This window comes from Tetrahymena thermophila (assembly GCF_000189635.1).
Source record: "Tetrahymena thermophila SB210 genomic scaffold scf_8254077, whole genome shotgun sequence".
NCBI lineage: Eukaryota > Ciliophora > Oligohymenophorea > Hymenostomatida > Tetrahymenidae > Tetrahymena > Tetrahymena thermophila.
Window position 1 is genome coordinate 38,909 of NW_002476044.1, and position 16,461 is coordinate 55,369.

At 22.2% G+C, this 16,461-nt stretch overlaps 5 protein-coding genes across 5 annotated transcripts in view; 3 read left to right on the top strand and 2 right to left on the bottom strand. All coding sequences in view use genetic code 6, as the record gives it.

The window, feature by feature from the left end:
- Nucleotides 1-1,025, bottom strand: part of TTHERM_001126429 (hypothetical protein) — a gene marked incomplete at both ends in the record, with an annotated part of 1,139 nt that extends 114 nt beyond the window's left edge. The window contains 4 exons of the mRNA XM_012800573.1: nt 1-190; nt 390-553; nt 776-800; nt 868-1,025. The exon at nt 1-190 is cut by the window's left edge and continues 114 nt beyond it. Of these exons, the coding sequence (XP_012656027.1) occupies nt 1-190; nt 390-553; nt 776-800; nt 868-1,025 (537 nt within the window). The remainder of the gene's footprint in view (nt 191-389; nt 554-775; nt 801-867) is intronic.
- Nucleotides 1,026-2,053: 1,028 nt separating this feature from the next.
- On the bottom strand, nt 2,054-5,662 carry TTHERM_01126430 (hypothetical protein; the record flags this gene model as incomplete). The annotated part of the gene is made up of 2 exons (XM_001026024.3): nt 2,054-5,384; nt 5,430-5,662. The coding sequence occupies 2 exons, from the start codon at nt 5,660-5,662 to the stop codon at nt 2,054-2,056; spliced, it is 3,564 nt and encodes a 1,187-aa protein (XP_001026024.3).
- Nucleotides 5,663-6,125: 463 nt separating this feature from the next.
- On the top strand, nt 6,126-8,004 carry TTHERM_01127430 (kinase domain protein, putative). The gene is made up of 13 exons (XM_001026025.2): nt 6,126-6,242; nt 6,284-6,336; nt 6,384-6,440; nt 6,488-6,574; nt 6,630-6,728; nt 6,785-6,874; nt 6,925-7,014; nt 7,090-7,179; nt 7,238-7,327; nt 7,390-7,482; nt 7,540-7,629; nt 7,677-7,766; nt 7,812-8,004. Exons 1-13 carry the CDS (start codon nt 6,183-6,185, stop codon nt 7,903-7,905), a joined length of 1,083 nt encoding a protein of 360 aa, XP_001026025.2. The 5' UTR covers nt 6,126-6,182; the 3' UTR covers nt 7,906-8,004.
- Nucleotides 8,005-9,116: 1,112 nt separating this feature from the next.
- TTHERM_01127440 (transporter/monovalent cation:proton antiporter-1 (CPA1) family protein) lies at nt 9,117-11,616 on the top strand (the record flags this gene model as incomplete). Its single annotated transcript, XM_001026026.3, has 3 exons — nt 9,117-9,493; nt 9,561-9,860; nt 10,197-11,616. The coding sequence occupies 3 exons, from the start codon at nt 9,117-9,119 to the stop codon at nt 11,614-11,616; spliced, it is 2,097 nt and encodes a 698-aa protein (XP_001026026.2).
- A 1,283-nt stretch (nt 11,617-12,899) lies between these two features.
- TTHERM_01127460 (transporter/monovalent cation:proton antiporter-1 (CPA1) family protein) lies at nt 12,900-15,741 on the top strand. Its single transcript, XM_001026028.2, has 3 exons — nt 12,900-13,336; nt 13,604-13,906; nt 14,143-15,741. The coding sequence occupies exons 1-3, from the start codon at nt 12,960-12,962 to the stop codon at nt 15,569-15,571; spliced, it is 2,109 nt and encodes a 702-aa protein (XP_001026028.2). The 5' UTR covers nt 12,900-12,959; the 3' UTR covers nt 15,572-15,741.
- The last annotated feature ends 720 nt before the right edge of the window (nt 15,742-16,461 follow it).

Sequence of the window (16,461 nt, forward strand, 5' to 3'; positions counted from 1 at the left end):
AATAAAAGCTCTATCCTTAAATTTTAGCAGCTAAAATGATAAATTCCTCATCATATTCTATGAGTTCAAAGTTGTCATATTTTGGGTGTTAGCAAATTATTTCAAATAACTATAAATCGTGGTGTTTAAGTAAAGAATCTTCATAAGATTTTATTGTTTCGATTAAATCTTCACTTTTGATTACTTCTAGCTTTTTAAGATTAATTAATAGTTTGGAAAGCTGATTACTGATATCTTCTATTTTGTGTTATTATTAGCTTACAGAAGACGAGCTGTAAGAATCATTAATATACAATAATTCCTCATTAGGATTTATAAAAATTTCATTTGCTAAAACATTCAACTTTATATTTAACTCTCCATTTTATAAGTTTGAAAAATAAAAATACTTCAAAAATTATTAAGGAAAGCTAAGCTTTTTAGTCTATAGCTTTAACTTGATTGTAGTACATTCTTAGCAATAATTAATAGCAGCCTACATAATTTCGTTAATTTGTTTTTCATTTTTCTTATAAATATAATTAAGCTCATATAAATTAGATTAAACATCTTCCTATTCTATTATAAAATAAATATTACACTTATCATTGAATTTTAGATGATAAACATCATATATTTATAAAATTAAGTCTTTCCTGATTAAAGATTTAGCGCTTTGAAAAAGATGAAATATTTCTTAAACAAAAAGGCTGCATTAGAAGTGATCTATGAAATAAACTTTCAAGCTCTTATTGATATTTTCATTTTCATCATAAACTCTCAATAAAATAATTACTCCCTTAGCGGTAAGTTCATCACTGCTAATTTATTTATTTGTAATAAATTTTAATTTTTTTAGTAGAATTAATACATTAAAATAATATTTACTCCTCTCCTGTGTTCCATTTATGTTCCTAACCTATATAAGAAACATTTTTAAATTAAGGTTTTTGCTTCTGTAAAATTTAAAGTAAATGATTAATTTCTCCATAGCTTAATACCTTCCTATTCTTTTACCAAATCTAAACAGCTAAATTCTCATTCATTTATTCTAAGTTTCTCTTTTATGATTTGTTTACAAGATAAATTAATATCAAAAATTTCAAATCAATTTGATATTTAAATTAAAAATTGCGCGAATCAATTTTTTATCATTATAAAAATGTTTATAAGAAATTTTTTTAATTTTTATAATTAAATAAATAATTTCTAATATTATTTTAAAACATTTAATTAAAAAAATGTTAAAATGCTTTTATTCAAAAATTATTTGTAAAAAATATTAAATATTATTTGCATTTATCGATATCATTTAATATTAGAGGACTAATATCGCATAGTCTTTTCTTATTAAATTTATTCAACATAATTTTAAATTATATTTGCATATAATCAAATAATGTATTTATTTTATTAATGAAATTACTTTCCTTAAATAAAATTAAAAATTAATTTACTAAATTTTAAAATAAATCAAAAAATTTATATTTTTATGAGCTTTTAATTATAAAAATAATAAATAAATAAGTTATTAATTCTTTCAAAAGCAAATAACTGAAAAGAATTTCTTAAAATAAAATCTGAATTTTTTGTTAAATTTTTATTTTTTTGTACTTAATTTGAAATTAATTTTTGAGAAAATTAAAATTATCTATCTATCTATCTATCTATCTATCTATTGTTTATAAAATGAAAAACTTTATCTGAGTAAAATAATACGTTAATACATAAATAAAAAAAGTATCGATAATTATTAATTTATTAAAATGTCATAATTAAAAACAATAAATAGCTAGTGAGTTATTCATTCAAATCCAAATAATAGAATCATACATCTTAGATAACATACAATTTTTTCGTTAAATTTTAAATTTATTCAACTTAATTTGAAATTATTTTTTGAAAATAAAATAATATCCTAAGAAAATACTCTATTTAAGTAAAGTTATAAATTAAATTAATACACTAAATTTTAATATAAGCATCAATAAATTATTAATTTATGATAAACTTATAAGTTTATATATTATATAAAAAATAAATAACAAGCTAAGTACGTAATTATGTAAATAGTTCAATCAAATGCAACAAACTAAATTGAAACCAACCTTTTGATTTTCATTAATTATTTTCTAATGTTGATATCTATGAAATTTTCACTGATAACGATCTGAACTTTACATAAATATCTTGCATTTTAAAGTTAATATTTTATATTTTTATAGCACTGCAAAACATTTCTATAATCAAAAATTCTTGGTGAAAGCTTAATCTCGGTTAATTGTTTTGAAGGAATCTGAGATAGCCCAAAGAAATCTTTATTTTAAGTTAGCATTTTATTGTAATTTTCGCAAAATTCAATGTGGAGAGTCAATTTTTTTAGATCTTTTTAACCTAAATATGCTAACTTTTGGAATTAAAATGTGTCACAATGTCTGCATAAAGAGAAATAATTTTCTCCAAACATGTATTACTTTATTTTCTTATCGTAATCACAAAGTATCCACCTTTCAATCATTCTAATACTAAATTCTGGGACTAAAAATCTAAATTAATAGCACTTATATCTATCTTAATCATTGCATTCTTCAGATACTACCATAAATCCAAATTATTCATCATATGTGAGTTTTATCACTAAACTTCCGATTTATTAATCTAAAAGATGAGAAAATTTCAATATTAATTGATCTTTTTTTTCTTCATCTATCATAGTTTTTAATGTCAAAAAATGGTATTTATTCAAAATACCAATTGCTTGCTATAGCACATTTTATCTTGCTATCTTTCTAATTTGGGAATGTCTGATATTATTTGATCTAAAGAATGCATCTATAGCACTCTCTACATCATCATTACTTTTAGATTAAACTCTCTATAACAACTCTTAACTATTTATTTAGGTAAGCTATGAGAAGCTATAAAGTTATTTAATGGCCCTTTTCCTTTTATTAGGGTTTGTATTGTTATATTCTTGGTTATTAATATTCTGATAAATTGAATTTAACAGTTTGCCGATAGATTGGAAATACCAATTAATATTGTTATAAGGTAGTGAACAAATGAAAAATGTAAATGGGTAGATATTAATTGACTTGAACTGCTTGTTAATTTTAAATAATTCAAGAAAATTCTTATAGAAGTTGATATTTTCCATAAACTGATTTTCATTTTTGAAAATATTTGGATTTAGCTAGAGAAATACCTTAATCTTGATTTTTTGTAAATCGTGTAAATTTTACAATAGTTTGACATCGAATACTTAAATATCTTCTTACTAAATATCTAGCTTAACAGTTTGTAAATTTGTGCAATTTTTCAAAATGTTATTGAGGTAGTCATTTGTATGCTCTTTCACATTTTTATTATTCCTTATAGAGCAGGATGAGAATGACTTAAAATTTATTGAAATTAAATTATTATTGCTAGCAATTGATTTAAGGATTTGAACAATAGTAAAATCTTTTCTCCATTTGAAATTATATACAATTTTATCAACTTTTAATTAGAACATTTCTGGAGTAATGCATTAATCTAATTAATATATTCCATGATTAACTTCATCCATATCTGAATCAATTTCGTCTTCATCCATAAATTGCCAAAAACCATATCCATCATCATCATCATCTTCATCGTCATCATCGTAATAGTCGTCCTCACCAAATTCCCCCTCTTAATCATCAAAAATTTCATTTTCATCATATTCGTAATCATCTTACTATCCCTGATGATTATGAAATAAATGGTTGTGGTTGTGGGCTAAAAAATTTTAGCAACCCTAAATAACTTAATATTTATTAAGTGTTATTAGCCATTTCTTATTTATTCTTATGTATTTATCAGACATTTGCTTTTGATAAATTTCTTCAAATAGTTTGAACAAGTCTGTTAAGCGATTAACATAGAAACTAATACCATTTTCTTCGTATTGCATCATAGATTTATTACTCTGATTAGCTTCATGTCTATGGTTGATTATATCCTAAAAATAATTTTCTTGAGCTCTGGATAACTATTTGATTGCTGATTGATCAATTATCGAATCTAATTTCTAATCAACTAAAAGTAAAAAGATTATGTCATCTAAACTTTCAAAATCGTTAGCATTTTTTCTCTTGTTTATTTTGTTTTCTTTGTTTCTTAAAAAAAGAGGGTTACTAAAATACAGAGTTGGTGGTTCTGCTGAATAAGTATTCGAGTAGCTCACTAGTGTGTTTTAGAAATCAATGTCACCATGATAGAAATTATTAGAATAAAGATGTTAAGTAAATCTTAAGAGCTAAACAACAATCTACAAGATTCTCAATTTTTCTTATTTAGAGGGATTCTTTTTGTCACAAATCTATGAAATAGTGATAAAAGTTGAATTTAAGTTTTGTTGCAGCTATTTATTCTTTTTAAACTTATTTGAATTTGGCATAACTTGTTCCTCAATCAATAGATAATAGCCTTCATCAACAAGTAGAGGTTCATAACTATTTACAGGAATAAGCATATGATTATTGTTTTAATAAAATTATTCGTACAATTTAATTGTGTCTTCTAATTCTTTCAATGTTTAAAATTTTTCACACTTTAAATTGTAATAATTATTATTAATTTAAGTGCCTAAAATGAAGAAATCATGACTGTACTCTTCTAATTCAAAACTACGATATTTAGGATGCTAGGCTATAATCTCAAACAATGAAACACCATGGCATTCAATTATCTAATTGAAATTCTTTCTTAAAGTATCAACTAAATCTTCTTTCCTGATCTAATTAAGAACTTATACATCTAAGAGTAACCTTCCAAGCTTACTATTCAGCTCGTTGACTTGCTTATTTCTTTCACCTTTTTCTCTTTTCTTCTTAGAAGATGTTTAGCTTTTAATATTTTTCATTATTAGGCTCTCTCCAGTGTTAATATTGCTTTAGAATATTTCAGGTGAGAGAATATTTAGCTTAATTTTGCATTATTCTTCATCTGCTTTAACCATAAAAAAGTACTTTAAATAATCCTAAGGGAAATTCATTGTTTTCATCCTTGTTTTCTCTTTGATACTTGAACGATCAGAACAGTAATTAAGAGTATTCTCCATAATTTACTTCAAGTTTTCAGGCAGCATGTTTGGTCTGTTGTGATTATAAAGTTTTGATAGAGAATTTTCGTAGTTCTCATATTCAATAACAAAGTAAGTCTTGCAATCATCATTGCCATTTAAGACGTAAGTACCATATACTTATAATATAAGATCAGTCCTTATCAGAGTCTTCATGCTTTCATACAATTAATTAATGCTACTTACAAATAGACCATCAAGAAAATGGTCTAATAAATAAATTTTCAAGCATTTATTGATTTTTTGCTCTTAATCAAACACTCTTAGATAAAGGATTGCTCCTGAAACTGTTTTATTGCTAAATATTAATCATAAATAATTTTTATTTGTCAAAAAAGTTTACATTAATGCTGATTTTTGCGAAATATATGAAGGTACTCTTTGAGGTTTGAATTCAGCTGTAATGTATTATGTCACAGTAAAATGAGGTTTTTCTCTTTTAATAGACTCAAATAAATGCTATATTTCTCCATACCCTAATATCTTATTATTCCTTTACATAATTAATGTAATGATGTCATCTTAATTGTAATCTTAAGGAGGATTTTTTTCTTTTTCTTCAATACTCTAATCCATATCTTATCTCCTCTTAGAAATAATAAAAATATAAATTAATAAATAGATAGATAGATTTTACTTTTATTTTAATTTAAAAATTAAAATTTGCGCTAATTTATCACTTTTATAAACAGTCTATCTAAAAATTAAAAAAAAATATCTCAATATTCTATGTTTATTATATGTTGGTATACTTCATATAAGCAGATAATATAAATTTTACAAAAAATCAAAAAAATATCTCAACATATTTACTTATGAAATTTGTAAAGATTTTTTAAATAAATTCTATACATTTTGTGAAAGAAATCTTTTTTTTAAATACAATTTAAAAATGACATAAATAAAATTAATTATTCATTATATTTAATAAGAAATTTATTAAACTAAATATTTTGAAGATTAGAATTGGGAAATTAATTTATTCTTCTCATTTATTTGATAAAGTTTTTAAATATTAAGTTTTAGTAGAAATAATAATAATTAATTATTTTATTTGTTTATTTGTTTGTTTGTGTTTTTTGAGCTAAATTTTGAAATGAAGTTAAAAAAATTAGTTTTGAAATAGGATTAAAACAATGTAAAAAGTGTTCAATAGGTAATTTTTAATTATTTAAATTTGAATAACATAATTATAAGTTGAAAGATACAGTATGCAAACAATTAGTAGAGACTTTGGCACTGAATTTTAAGTATTAATTAGATATTATTTTTTATACATTAACTAATGATCTATTAGTTTTTAAGATTACATGGAAGACTTCGAATCATTTAAACAAAATCCAATTTATAAATAGTAAAATTATTATTGAATGATATTTATTAAACTATTTTTTTTCTAAGCATACACTCCAGAAATGATTTATATTAGAATATTGTTCAAGATATTAAAAAGTGTAGCAATTTGGCTTCTGTAAATCTCTTATTTAAGTAAATTATAAATAATCGTATGATATTTTAATAATATTATTAATTTTTTTATCAGTCACTGTTCACTTTAAATGCTTTCTGAAAATTGGTTTAAAAACTTCCTTGAGGCCTTCAATCACTGTTAGAAATTGACCAAATTTGCAATAAATGTTTTGTAATAAAAGATTTTATTTGCATGAAATTTTAATTATTTTTTTAAATATTAATTAGGAGCAATGGTATTTCAATTAGATAAGCTCGCATTCTAGGAAATCTTCTTTCAACTTCAGATAATTTATTAGATGTTAATATCAATCTTCAGTATAAAATAAATATTTTAATAATACCTAAAATTTCTTTATAAATATCAGATTTCATAGTCTTTAAGATTAACATTTAAAGGGACTAACTTCAGGGTTGATGAAACTAAAAAAAATCTAAATTTTAATTTTAGATATAAGGTATTTATTTTACAAATTAGAATTTTAACTTTAGAATTTTAAATCAAAATTTTTATGAAAAAACTTTGGTAATAGTCATAATCTGATAAGAGATCAAGGAGCTTTGCTATTGGGAAATAGTATTTCTAAATGTCTGAGTCTAAAAAATTTGACTGTTTATTTAGAGTATAAATTAAAATAAATTAATTTATTATTATCTGTTTATATATTTATAATTAAAAAGATGTAATTATTTATCAGAGAATGGGATCGAAAGCTTTTTAGAAGGAGTTTTTAAATGTAAATAGCTAGATTATTTAGATTTGGATATCGGGTATGAATGAACAAGATATATTTTCTAATTTTATCTAAAAAACTTGTTAAAAATTAAATTAGAAGCAGCATTGAAATATCTTAAAGTACCTTGAAATCTTTTCATTCAGGCTTGATCAATCTTAGATATTTATAATATCTATCATTTGTTTATGAGTATTTATTTATTTAATTCAGCTAAAATTAATTGATTCAATTTAATATTTTTAAAAGTTCAAATAAACTAAGAAACTCTAGTGTGGATAATTTGTGCTAAAACTTAACTGAATTAAAATGCCTGCTCCATATTAAAATAGATTTATAGTAAAAAAATATAATTATTAAAATATATAAAAGCTATTGTAATAAAGTAATAATTAGATTTTTTACGAAGGACTCAAATAGATGCTAGATAAATTATATGAAATCAAAGATTTAAGAACGATAAACCTTTTATTAAAGTAAATTGTTTTCAAAAAATACATCTAAAATTATTTATTTCATAGGAACAATTCTATTGAATTTGAAAAATCCATTACAAAATAGAAAAATAAACTCTTAAGATTAAAAAGACTTATCTTATTTCATCTGGAATATTGAAAGAAATATTAGAATTTAGTATAAATATGATAACTAAATCATTATTTTTATATATTGTAATTTTATTTAAATAAATTAAATTGCCCAATAAATATTTGTAAAATTTAAATTATCAATTTTATTTATTAATTTTGGGTAAAATTTATAGAAAAAGAAGAAATTAAAGAAATGTCTCAGTATATATTTAATTTGCAGATAAATTATAAAACATTAAATAATCATATTTATTTTTGGCTGTTAAGATTTACAACAAAAATTCAAATACAATATGAATTTTTCAAGTTTCAATTTAATAAAGAGAGATATTTTATTTTGTTTTAGTTATTAGAAAATAACTCAAATTATTAAAATACAAAATTAAATTTAGATATTTCAAGTATCAATTAAATAATGAGAGATATTTTATTTTGGCTTACTTATTAGAAAATAAATATAAAGTCTACTAGTCACTTAGATTATAATAAAAAATTTTTGAATATTTGTTAAATTTTTCTGGTAAGAATTAATTAAATTTATTAAATACATATTAAAATAGAAAATAAATAATATTACAATTAATAGTAAGAATTTAATTATTTATAAAAAGTCTAACTCATATTCACTTAATTTTGATAATTGTCTAATAGCTTAAAACTATCTATTTTATTTTCTAATTATTTAATAGCCATTTAAGTGATTGATTTTTATTTCGAAATTAATTTTTAGTTAGTGACTGACTTGTTCCAAAAATATTTAGACTTTTTGACTTTTCTTTTACAAAATTTATATCAAAAAGCACAAATTTATAAAATGAAAATTATTCAAAAATTAAAAGAAAAACAATTTTATTTAAAACTTGGTATTTTTAAATATTATAATTGCAAAAAGGGCATATTTTATATTCATTTTTAGTAAAGAAAAAATGAGTAATTAACAAATTTGATTAGGTTTTTAGTAATTGATCAGAAGCAATTATGATTAAATTTTGGTTTGTCTATTTTTAATTCTAAAGTCTATAATGATCAAAAATATACTAACTTACAAAAAAATTTTTTGATAATAGAAAGGTTGGGCAGTAAGTTATTAAATTTCTTATTTTATTAAAAAAGAGTCAATTAATTACACACACACTTTAATATTCACTTGTTTAAACTTTAAGGTTATCTAATTTTATAATCTTTAAAAATATAACTCAAATTCAAATAAAAAATAACCAGCATACATACTAAAAAATGAATGACCACTTTGGAATAGGCGCTTTCTTTATTGTCTTGATTATAGTCATACAATCAATCATTGGAAGCTACTTTTCTTTCAAAAATTTTAAATACTTTCATCAAACAGGAGTTGCTATTTTACTTGGAATCCTCGTATCTGCTATCACTTACTATGGACTGGATTATCAAGTCAAGTTAGAAAAAAAGATCTTTGTTTACGTATTCTTGCCCGCTATTGTGTTTAGCGAAGGTTATTCACTAAAAAAGAAGATATTCTTTAATAACATGACATATATTCTTATTTATGGATTTTTAGGGACTATTATAACCTTTACATTTTTAGCTTTTTCTATGAATTATATTCAAAATAATGGGTTAATTTCAATTGAAAGGTATTATTTATTTATTTGTTATTATTTTGATTTTCTTAATGATTAACCTTAAATTTTTCTAAAAAAGCAATCGCAAACATAGTAATGAAGCAGATTATGTTCCAACAGAAGTATTTCTTGGTACTAAGGAAATTATTCTATTCAGTGCTGCTCTTAGTTCTAAAGATAGTTTTTTGGGTTCCACTATGGTAGATCATCATGCTTATCCAACTCTTTTTCACATAGTTTTCGGAGAAGGTATAATGAACGATGCAACTTCTTTGGTAGTATTTGAAAGCTTTGAATAACTTATTGAACATGAATCTAAAATGAGTTGGAGTACTATTCCATATGTATTTGGTTTATTCTTTGTCAGCATTATCTTAAGGTAAAAATAATTATTTCAAACAAATAAATCGATGAAAAGTTTTAAAAAGATTCTGTTCAATTCTTATAAAAATAAATTTAAAACTTCGATGGTTGTAAAAGAGAGATTGATTAATTAATTGACTAATTTTTTGATTGATTAATTTTTAGAAGAAATTTTATCTACTCTAACTAAACTTCTGGAGCTTTTTCAGGACTTATTTATCATAAAAATTAAAACGAATTTGTATTTGAAATAATTCAATTAATTAATTAAAAGCTAATCTCCATTTAAATTGAATAAATTTTTTTTACTATTTTGATTTTTTTGAAACTCAATATTTTTTTAATTGAAAAGTGTTTTATCAGGAACTTTTTTTGGTGTTATTTGCACGCTTATTTTAAAGCATATGAAATTTCTAAATGAAACAGTTATCCATGAAATCTTGATTGTGTTTATGTGCAGTTATTCTAGCTATTGTATCATTGAATACTTTTAATATTCAGGAATTATCTCTCTCCTTGTAAGCGGATTTATAGTTGGTTATTATGGATTCCACAATCTTTCTGATAAAGCTAAGATTTGCGCAAACGTTACTTTCTAAACTATATCTAGCGGGGCAGAAAACTTCTTATTTGCTTTTGTTGGTTTTACTACATTTTCTTTCTACTAAAACGCATGGAGCTATTCTTTAATTGGATGGATTATACTTATATTGATAATAAGTAGGGTATTTTAAGTCTTTGTCGTGAGTGCCATTTTTAGATTATTTTACAGAAAAACACCATTTATTGTTAAATTAAGGGAGCAAACTGTTTTATGTTTTACCGGAGTAAGTAGAGGTATATTAGGTTATATTTTGATGGACTAAGTTCATTCAGATGACTTTTAAGATCTTTTAAATAGCACTATGATTGGAGTGCTTATCATAACTACTCTTTTCTTCGGTATTATAAATCCTAAAGTTATTGAATGTGTTTTACCTGCTCCATAACATCACAATGTTGAGCATTAAAAAGATGCCCATGCCCATGAAAAAAAAACTAAATTAGAAACAGAACTAGGCAGCTCTAAATTACATGACTTAAAGCAAGATCATGACCTAAAAAATTATAAAGTAGAATAATAAATGGCTTGCTAATAACTAGAAAAAGTTGATAATAACATTATTAGTTTAGAAAATGTTGAACTTGAAAATTAAGATAAAAAGGACTAAAAGGGTTAAGAAAACACTAAATCTGAAAAATAAAAATAAAAAAGTAAAGATGAGATAAAAAACAACAACAATCCAAGCAATAGTAAAGCAGAAATACAATAAGATCCTTAAATGACACAAAAATTTAATAATCTTTTTCATTATGATGAAAGTTAATTCGACCCAGAGTACTTTTTTGTTAAAAAACAAAAAATATAAGCTCTTCTTAATAACAAATATGACCCTGAATTGTTTGCTTCTAAAATCAGATTCAAAATTAGCAGAATCAATGAAAAATATATCAAACCTTTTCTAATCAGAGACTACAAATCTAAATTAGATGAGTTTATCATCGCTAGTAGATTCCTAAGAGAAGATAGAATGTAACTAATTAGACCTCAGCACCAAAATAGAAATTCTGCCTTTATTGCTGCCAGCTTAATAAGAGTAAAAAATGTTCTCAAAAACATCCACCATTAAAAGAAATAAGAAAAAGAATAAAAACCTTAAGTGCCTGATGAAGAAAATAAAAAATTTGTAAGTTAGAAAAATAATAGCATCAGTTAAAATAAAATTGATTGATTAGTCAATATTAAAATAAATTAGTGTAAAAAAAATATCTTATCAATAAAAACTATCTGAAAATCTTAATCTATTTCTAAAAAATTTCTTATACCTATTATAGAAGAAACATATAATTCTTATTTAATATTTATTTAAGATTGTTTACTTCATTAAATAAATATTGTGTAAAATTAATTTTATTCATGCAAATAATTTAATACATTTTAACAAAATTAAATTAAATTTGTGATTTTATAAAATAATATTTTTAATTCTATTTAAAAAAGTATTTGTAAATTTATTTATGATTTTTTAGCTTTATGCAATTTATTTTAGCTTTGTTTAATTTTAAATTAAAATTCACTTTTATTGAAATTTAAATAAAAATTATTTATACTATTTCGAATACTTTCCAAATTTTTTAAGTAACTTTCCATAATTTGACCTGTAAAATTGCAGAAATAGATAAAAAATATTAGAATTCAAAAAAATTTGACACAATTACAAAAATTTCCTTTAGTCTTTTAAACCATCCAATTTTTATATATGAAAATTTAAATTTTCTTTACTTTTTGATGTCTTTCCAAACATTTTAACTTTTAATTCCTTTTGTTTTCCAAAACTAAATTCATTCGCTAATAAATTTTAGTTGGGCTTACTAATCTTAATCTTTAAAAGATGTAAAGACTCATGTGAAGTAGTTGAAAATAAATATTTTTTCTAATAATTTGATTTGTTTATTTGTGTTGGTTTTCATTTGTGAATTTATTTTGGGAATGGATTTAATCGAATTTCGCACAATATAATTAAGTCTCTATATTTCTAATACTTAATAATCATTCTTATTTGAAAAAAGAAAGCAATTATTATATTTTCAGGTAAGTTGTTTTCACCACTTACAATTTATTACAAAAAATTATTTTCTTATAAAAAATAAAAATCTAAATTTACACATTTACTAATTAAACAATTTAAGAAAAAAAGGTTTGGTTTATGGATGGGTTCTAATAAATTATGGTAATAAAATTAAATTTTAGAATGATAGATTAGATGGGTAATTAATTATTTATTATTTATTTTGTCAAATTAAATGTTTGTCTATTATCTTTAAAAAAATACTTATTTGTATATAAAACATCACAGCAGCTTAAAAAAAAGAGCTTAATGCTTTCTTTCTATCATAATTAAATACAAGAGCTATTACTTAAAATTTCAAAGAAAAAAAAGATTATAAAAATAAAGTTAATCATTAGACTAATTTCTTAAAATCAAATAAATAATTAATTAATTCAAAGAACATTTTTAAATTAAAAAAACTAACTCACTCACTAAAATCAATATAAACTTACTGGAATAGGAATATGAGCGATAATTTTGGAATTGGTGCATTTATCATTGTTTTAATTATCATAGTACAATCTATTGTTGGGAGCTATTTTACTTATAAAAATATCAGATTCTTTCACCAAACAGGAATCTCTTTGGTTCTTGGGATAGCAGCTTCTGCAATTGCTTATTATGGTTTAGACTATCAGGCAAAGCTCTAATAAGAAACATTTATTTACATATTTTTGCCAGCCATAATTTTTAGTGAAGGATACTCACTAAAAAAAAAATTATTTTTTAAAAACATGTCATACATACTAATTTATGGATTTTTAGGAACATTAATAACCTTTACTTTTCTGACAATATCTATGGAGTTTCTATGTGACAAAAATTTGATCATTGTAGAAAGGTATTTCTTTTCTAAATACTTTAGATCTTTATTAATTCAAACATCTAAAAAATCATATTTTTTATAAAAATAATATTATAATTTTGAAATTTATTTTTTTTAATGAACAATTTTTATTTTGGTTTACGAGGGTTTAAGATATGTTTCATTAATAAATTTAGAAATAAATTGAAATCATAATCAATATTAAATAATTGACGTTATTTATTTGATATCTCTTTATTTGTAAATAATTAATTTTTGACTATTAACTTAATTATTATATAGAGGAAATACTAGTTTTGACGATGGTGACCCTATAGTAGGAAGTCCTATGGAATTAAACACCAAAGAAATAATTCTTTTTAGCGCTGCTCTGAGCTCAAAAGATACATTCATGGCAACAAATATGGTCAATTATGAAATGTATCCTACTTTATTTCATATTATATTTGGAGAAGGTATCATGAATGATGCAACTTCTTTGGTTCTCTTCTAAAGTTTTCAAGCCTATGTTGAAGACGAGTCTGATTTTAGTTGGAATACTCTTCCACATGTTTTGCTTAATTTTATGCTCAGCATAGTTATGTGGTAAATTAATTTTTTCGTTTAAGATATTTTGTAAAAAATTTTGTTAAGACAACCATTTAATATGAATAAAAATTTTTGTTTTATTTTAGTTAAATTATGTTTGTTCTTGATTATATAATCAAAAAACAAAAAATCAATTAAAAATCTGAATATGGAGCATTATATCTCGCATATATTTAATTTAAAATTATTAAAATACCCATTTAAAATTATATTTATAATTATTTATTATTTAGTATTGTAATAGGGATATTTTTTGGTGTTTTGTGCACTCTGATATTGAAACACATGAAATTTATCAACCTTACAGTTATACATGAAATTTTAATAGTATTTATGTGCTGCTATTTAGGCTATTGTGCTAACTTATATATAAATTTATCAGGAATCATATCACTCCTTTTTAGTGGTTTTGTTATTGGTCATTATGGATTCCATAACCTTTCTGATAAAGCTAAGATTTGTGCTAATGTAACATTCTAAACAATATCAAGTGGAGCAGAAAATTTCCTATTCGCATATGTTGGCTTTACCACTTTCTCTTTCTATAAAAATGCTTGGAGCTTTTCTCTAATTGGATGGGTTATACTTATTATAACTATTAGCAGAATATTTTAAGTTTTTGTAATAAGTGCTATTTTCAAAATATTTTACAGAAAAAGTACTTTTATAGTTAAATTTAGAGAACAAGCAGTTATTTGCTTTACAGGAATAAGCAGGGGTATTCTTGGTTTTATATTGATGGATCAAGCTGATTCTGTTTATTATTAAGATTTATTAAATAGCACTATGGTTGGAGTACTTATAATTACAACCCTTTTGTTTGGTTTAATAAATCCTAAGCTTATTGATTGTGTTTTGAAAGATCTGAAAAAACAAGGAGGATAAGAGAATGATAAAAATATTCCTACTATAAATAATAAATAAGATTAAGATGTTGAAAATTAAGAAAATAAATCTTAAATTATCAAGAATTATACAGGTAAATCTATGAATGAGATAAACTTAAATTAATCCACTAACTAATCAAATAAAATAGAATAAAATATTGAAAATTTTGATTAAGAAGAACAAAATTCAGAATAAGAAAATTTTGCTAAAAAAAGATAAAAAATAGAAGCTTTATTAAGTGATACTTACAACGAAAAATTGTTTCGTTCTAAGTTATAATTTAAATTTTGTAAATTTAATGAGAAGTATATCAAAACTTTCCTAATAAGAGATTATTAATCTAAGTTAGATGAATTTATTGTTGCTAATTTAATGCTAAAAGAAACTAAAATGTAACTAATAAAACCTGGTAACAAAAGCAGGAACTCGATATTTATAGCAAATAGTCTGCAAAAGTTAAAATCTGCTATAAACACATCCAAATTTCAAAATATTTAGCAATAAGAAATAGAAAATTAGCCAGAATTATAAATATTTAAATCCGTTTCTAAGAAAGATAGTAAAGAAAGTAAGAAATTTTAGTAAAATCCAATATAATTGGAAAAAATTAATTCAAGTAAAAAACTATCTAAATAAAATAGTTAGACAAAAAAAGAATAGCTTTCGAATTGTTATGTAAAATTAGAATTAAATTCATAAAGTTAAACTGTCTTTAATAATGCTTGTAATGAGGAAATTTTGGAAGTTAGTGAAAAAAGTGAATAAAAAGAATGATTTCAAGTGATGTAAAACAAAAATCACGCTCATTTAATTTTTTAATGTGCAAATATAATAATTTTATTTATTTATTTATGAAAAATACATCATATGATTTATATACTACTTAAAATATCTAATTGTAATTATTAAAATAAAAAACGCTTTTTTATTTATTTGTATGAAATATAATTTGATTATGTAAAATATATAAAATTAATTTAATAAGATCATCATTTTCTTTATTTTTTAAGGAATAATATTTCACTAATTTATCTTTATTTTAATTATATTAAATATTTATCTCAAATTCAGAGGTTTCTTTTAATTCAGCGAATCTTAAAGTAAACAGCATACATATTTACTAACAGGCCAGCTTTCTAAAAATATCATTCATTCTTCAATTATTTCTGGAATCATTTCTAGATAATGCAATAAGAATTGTTAAATCCTGTAAAAAATAATTAAAATAAATTTTAAAGTTGCCTTTTTATATATATGTAACTAGTGTATGATGTCATTTCGATTTAAGATAAGCGAAATTGAGTGTTTTAACTTTGTTAAATATTAATTATTTTATGATTTCAACTTAAATTTTTTGTCAAGAATAATGAGTATATACAATAAATTTTCAATCAATTTATTAAATGATTCTCTCTTCTATCTCAAATAAATGAAAATTAATCTATTAAAATAATAAATTTAGTATGATGATTTAATTTTCTATTAGAAGGAAAGCATGATAGTAAAGATAGATAAAATTTTTAAATAAAAGTTTTTACTTTTAAGCATATATTTTTATGGTAATTAAATTATTGATTGATTGATTGATTTCATATTTAGTATTTTAAAACTTTATTTTAGGGTAAATCTATTTCTTTTTGATAAAAAACCAGCTACTATTACTT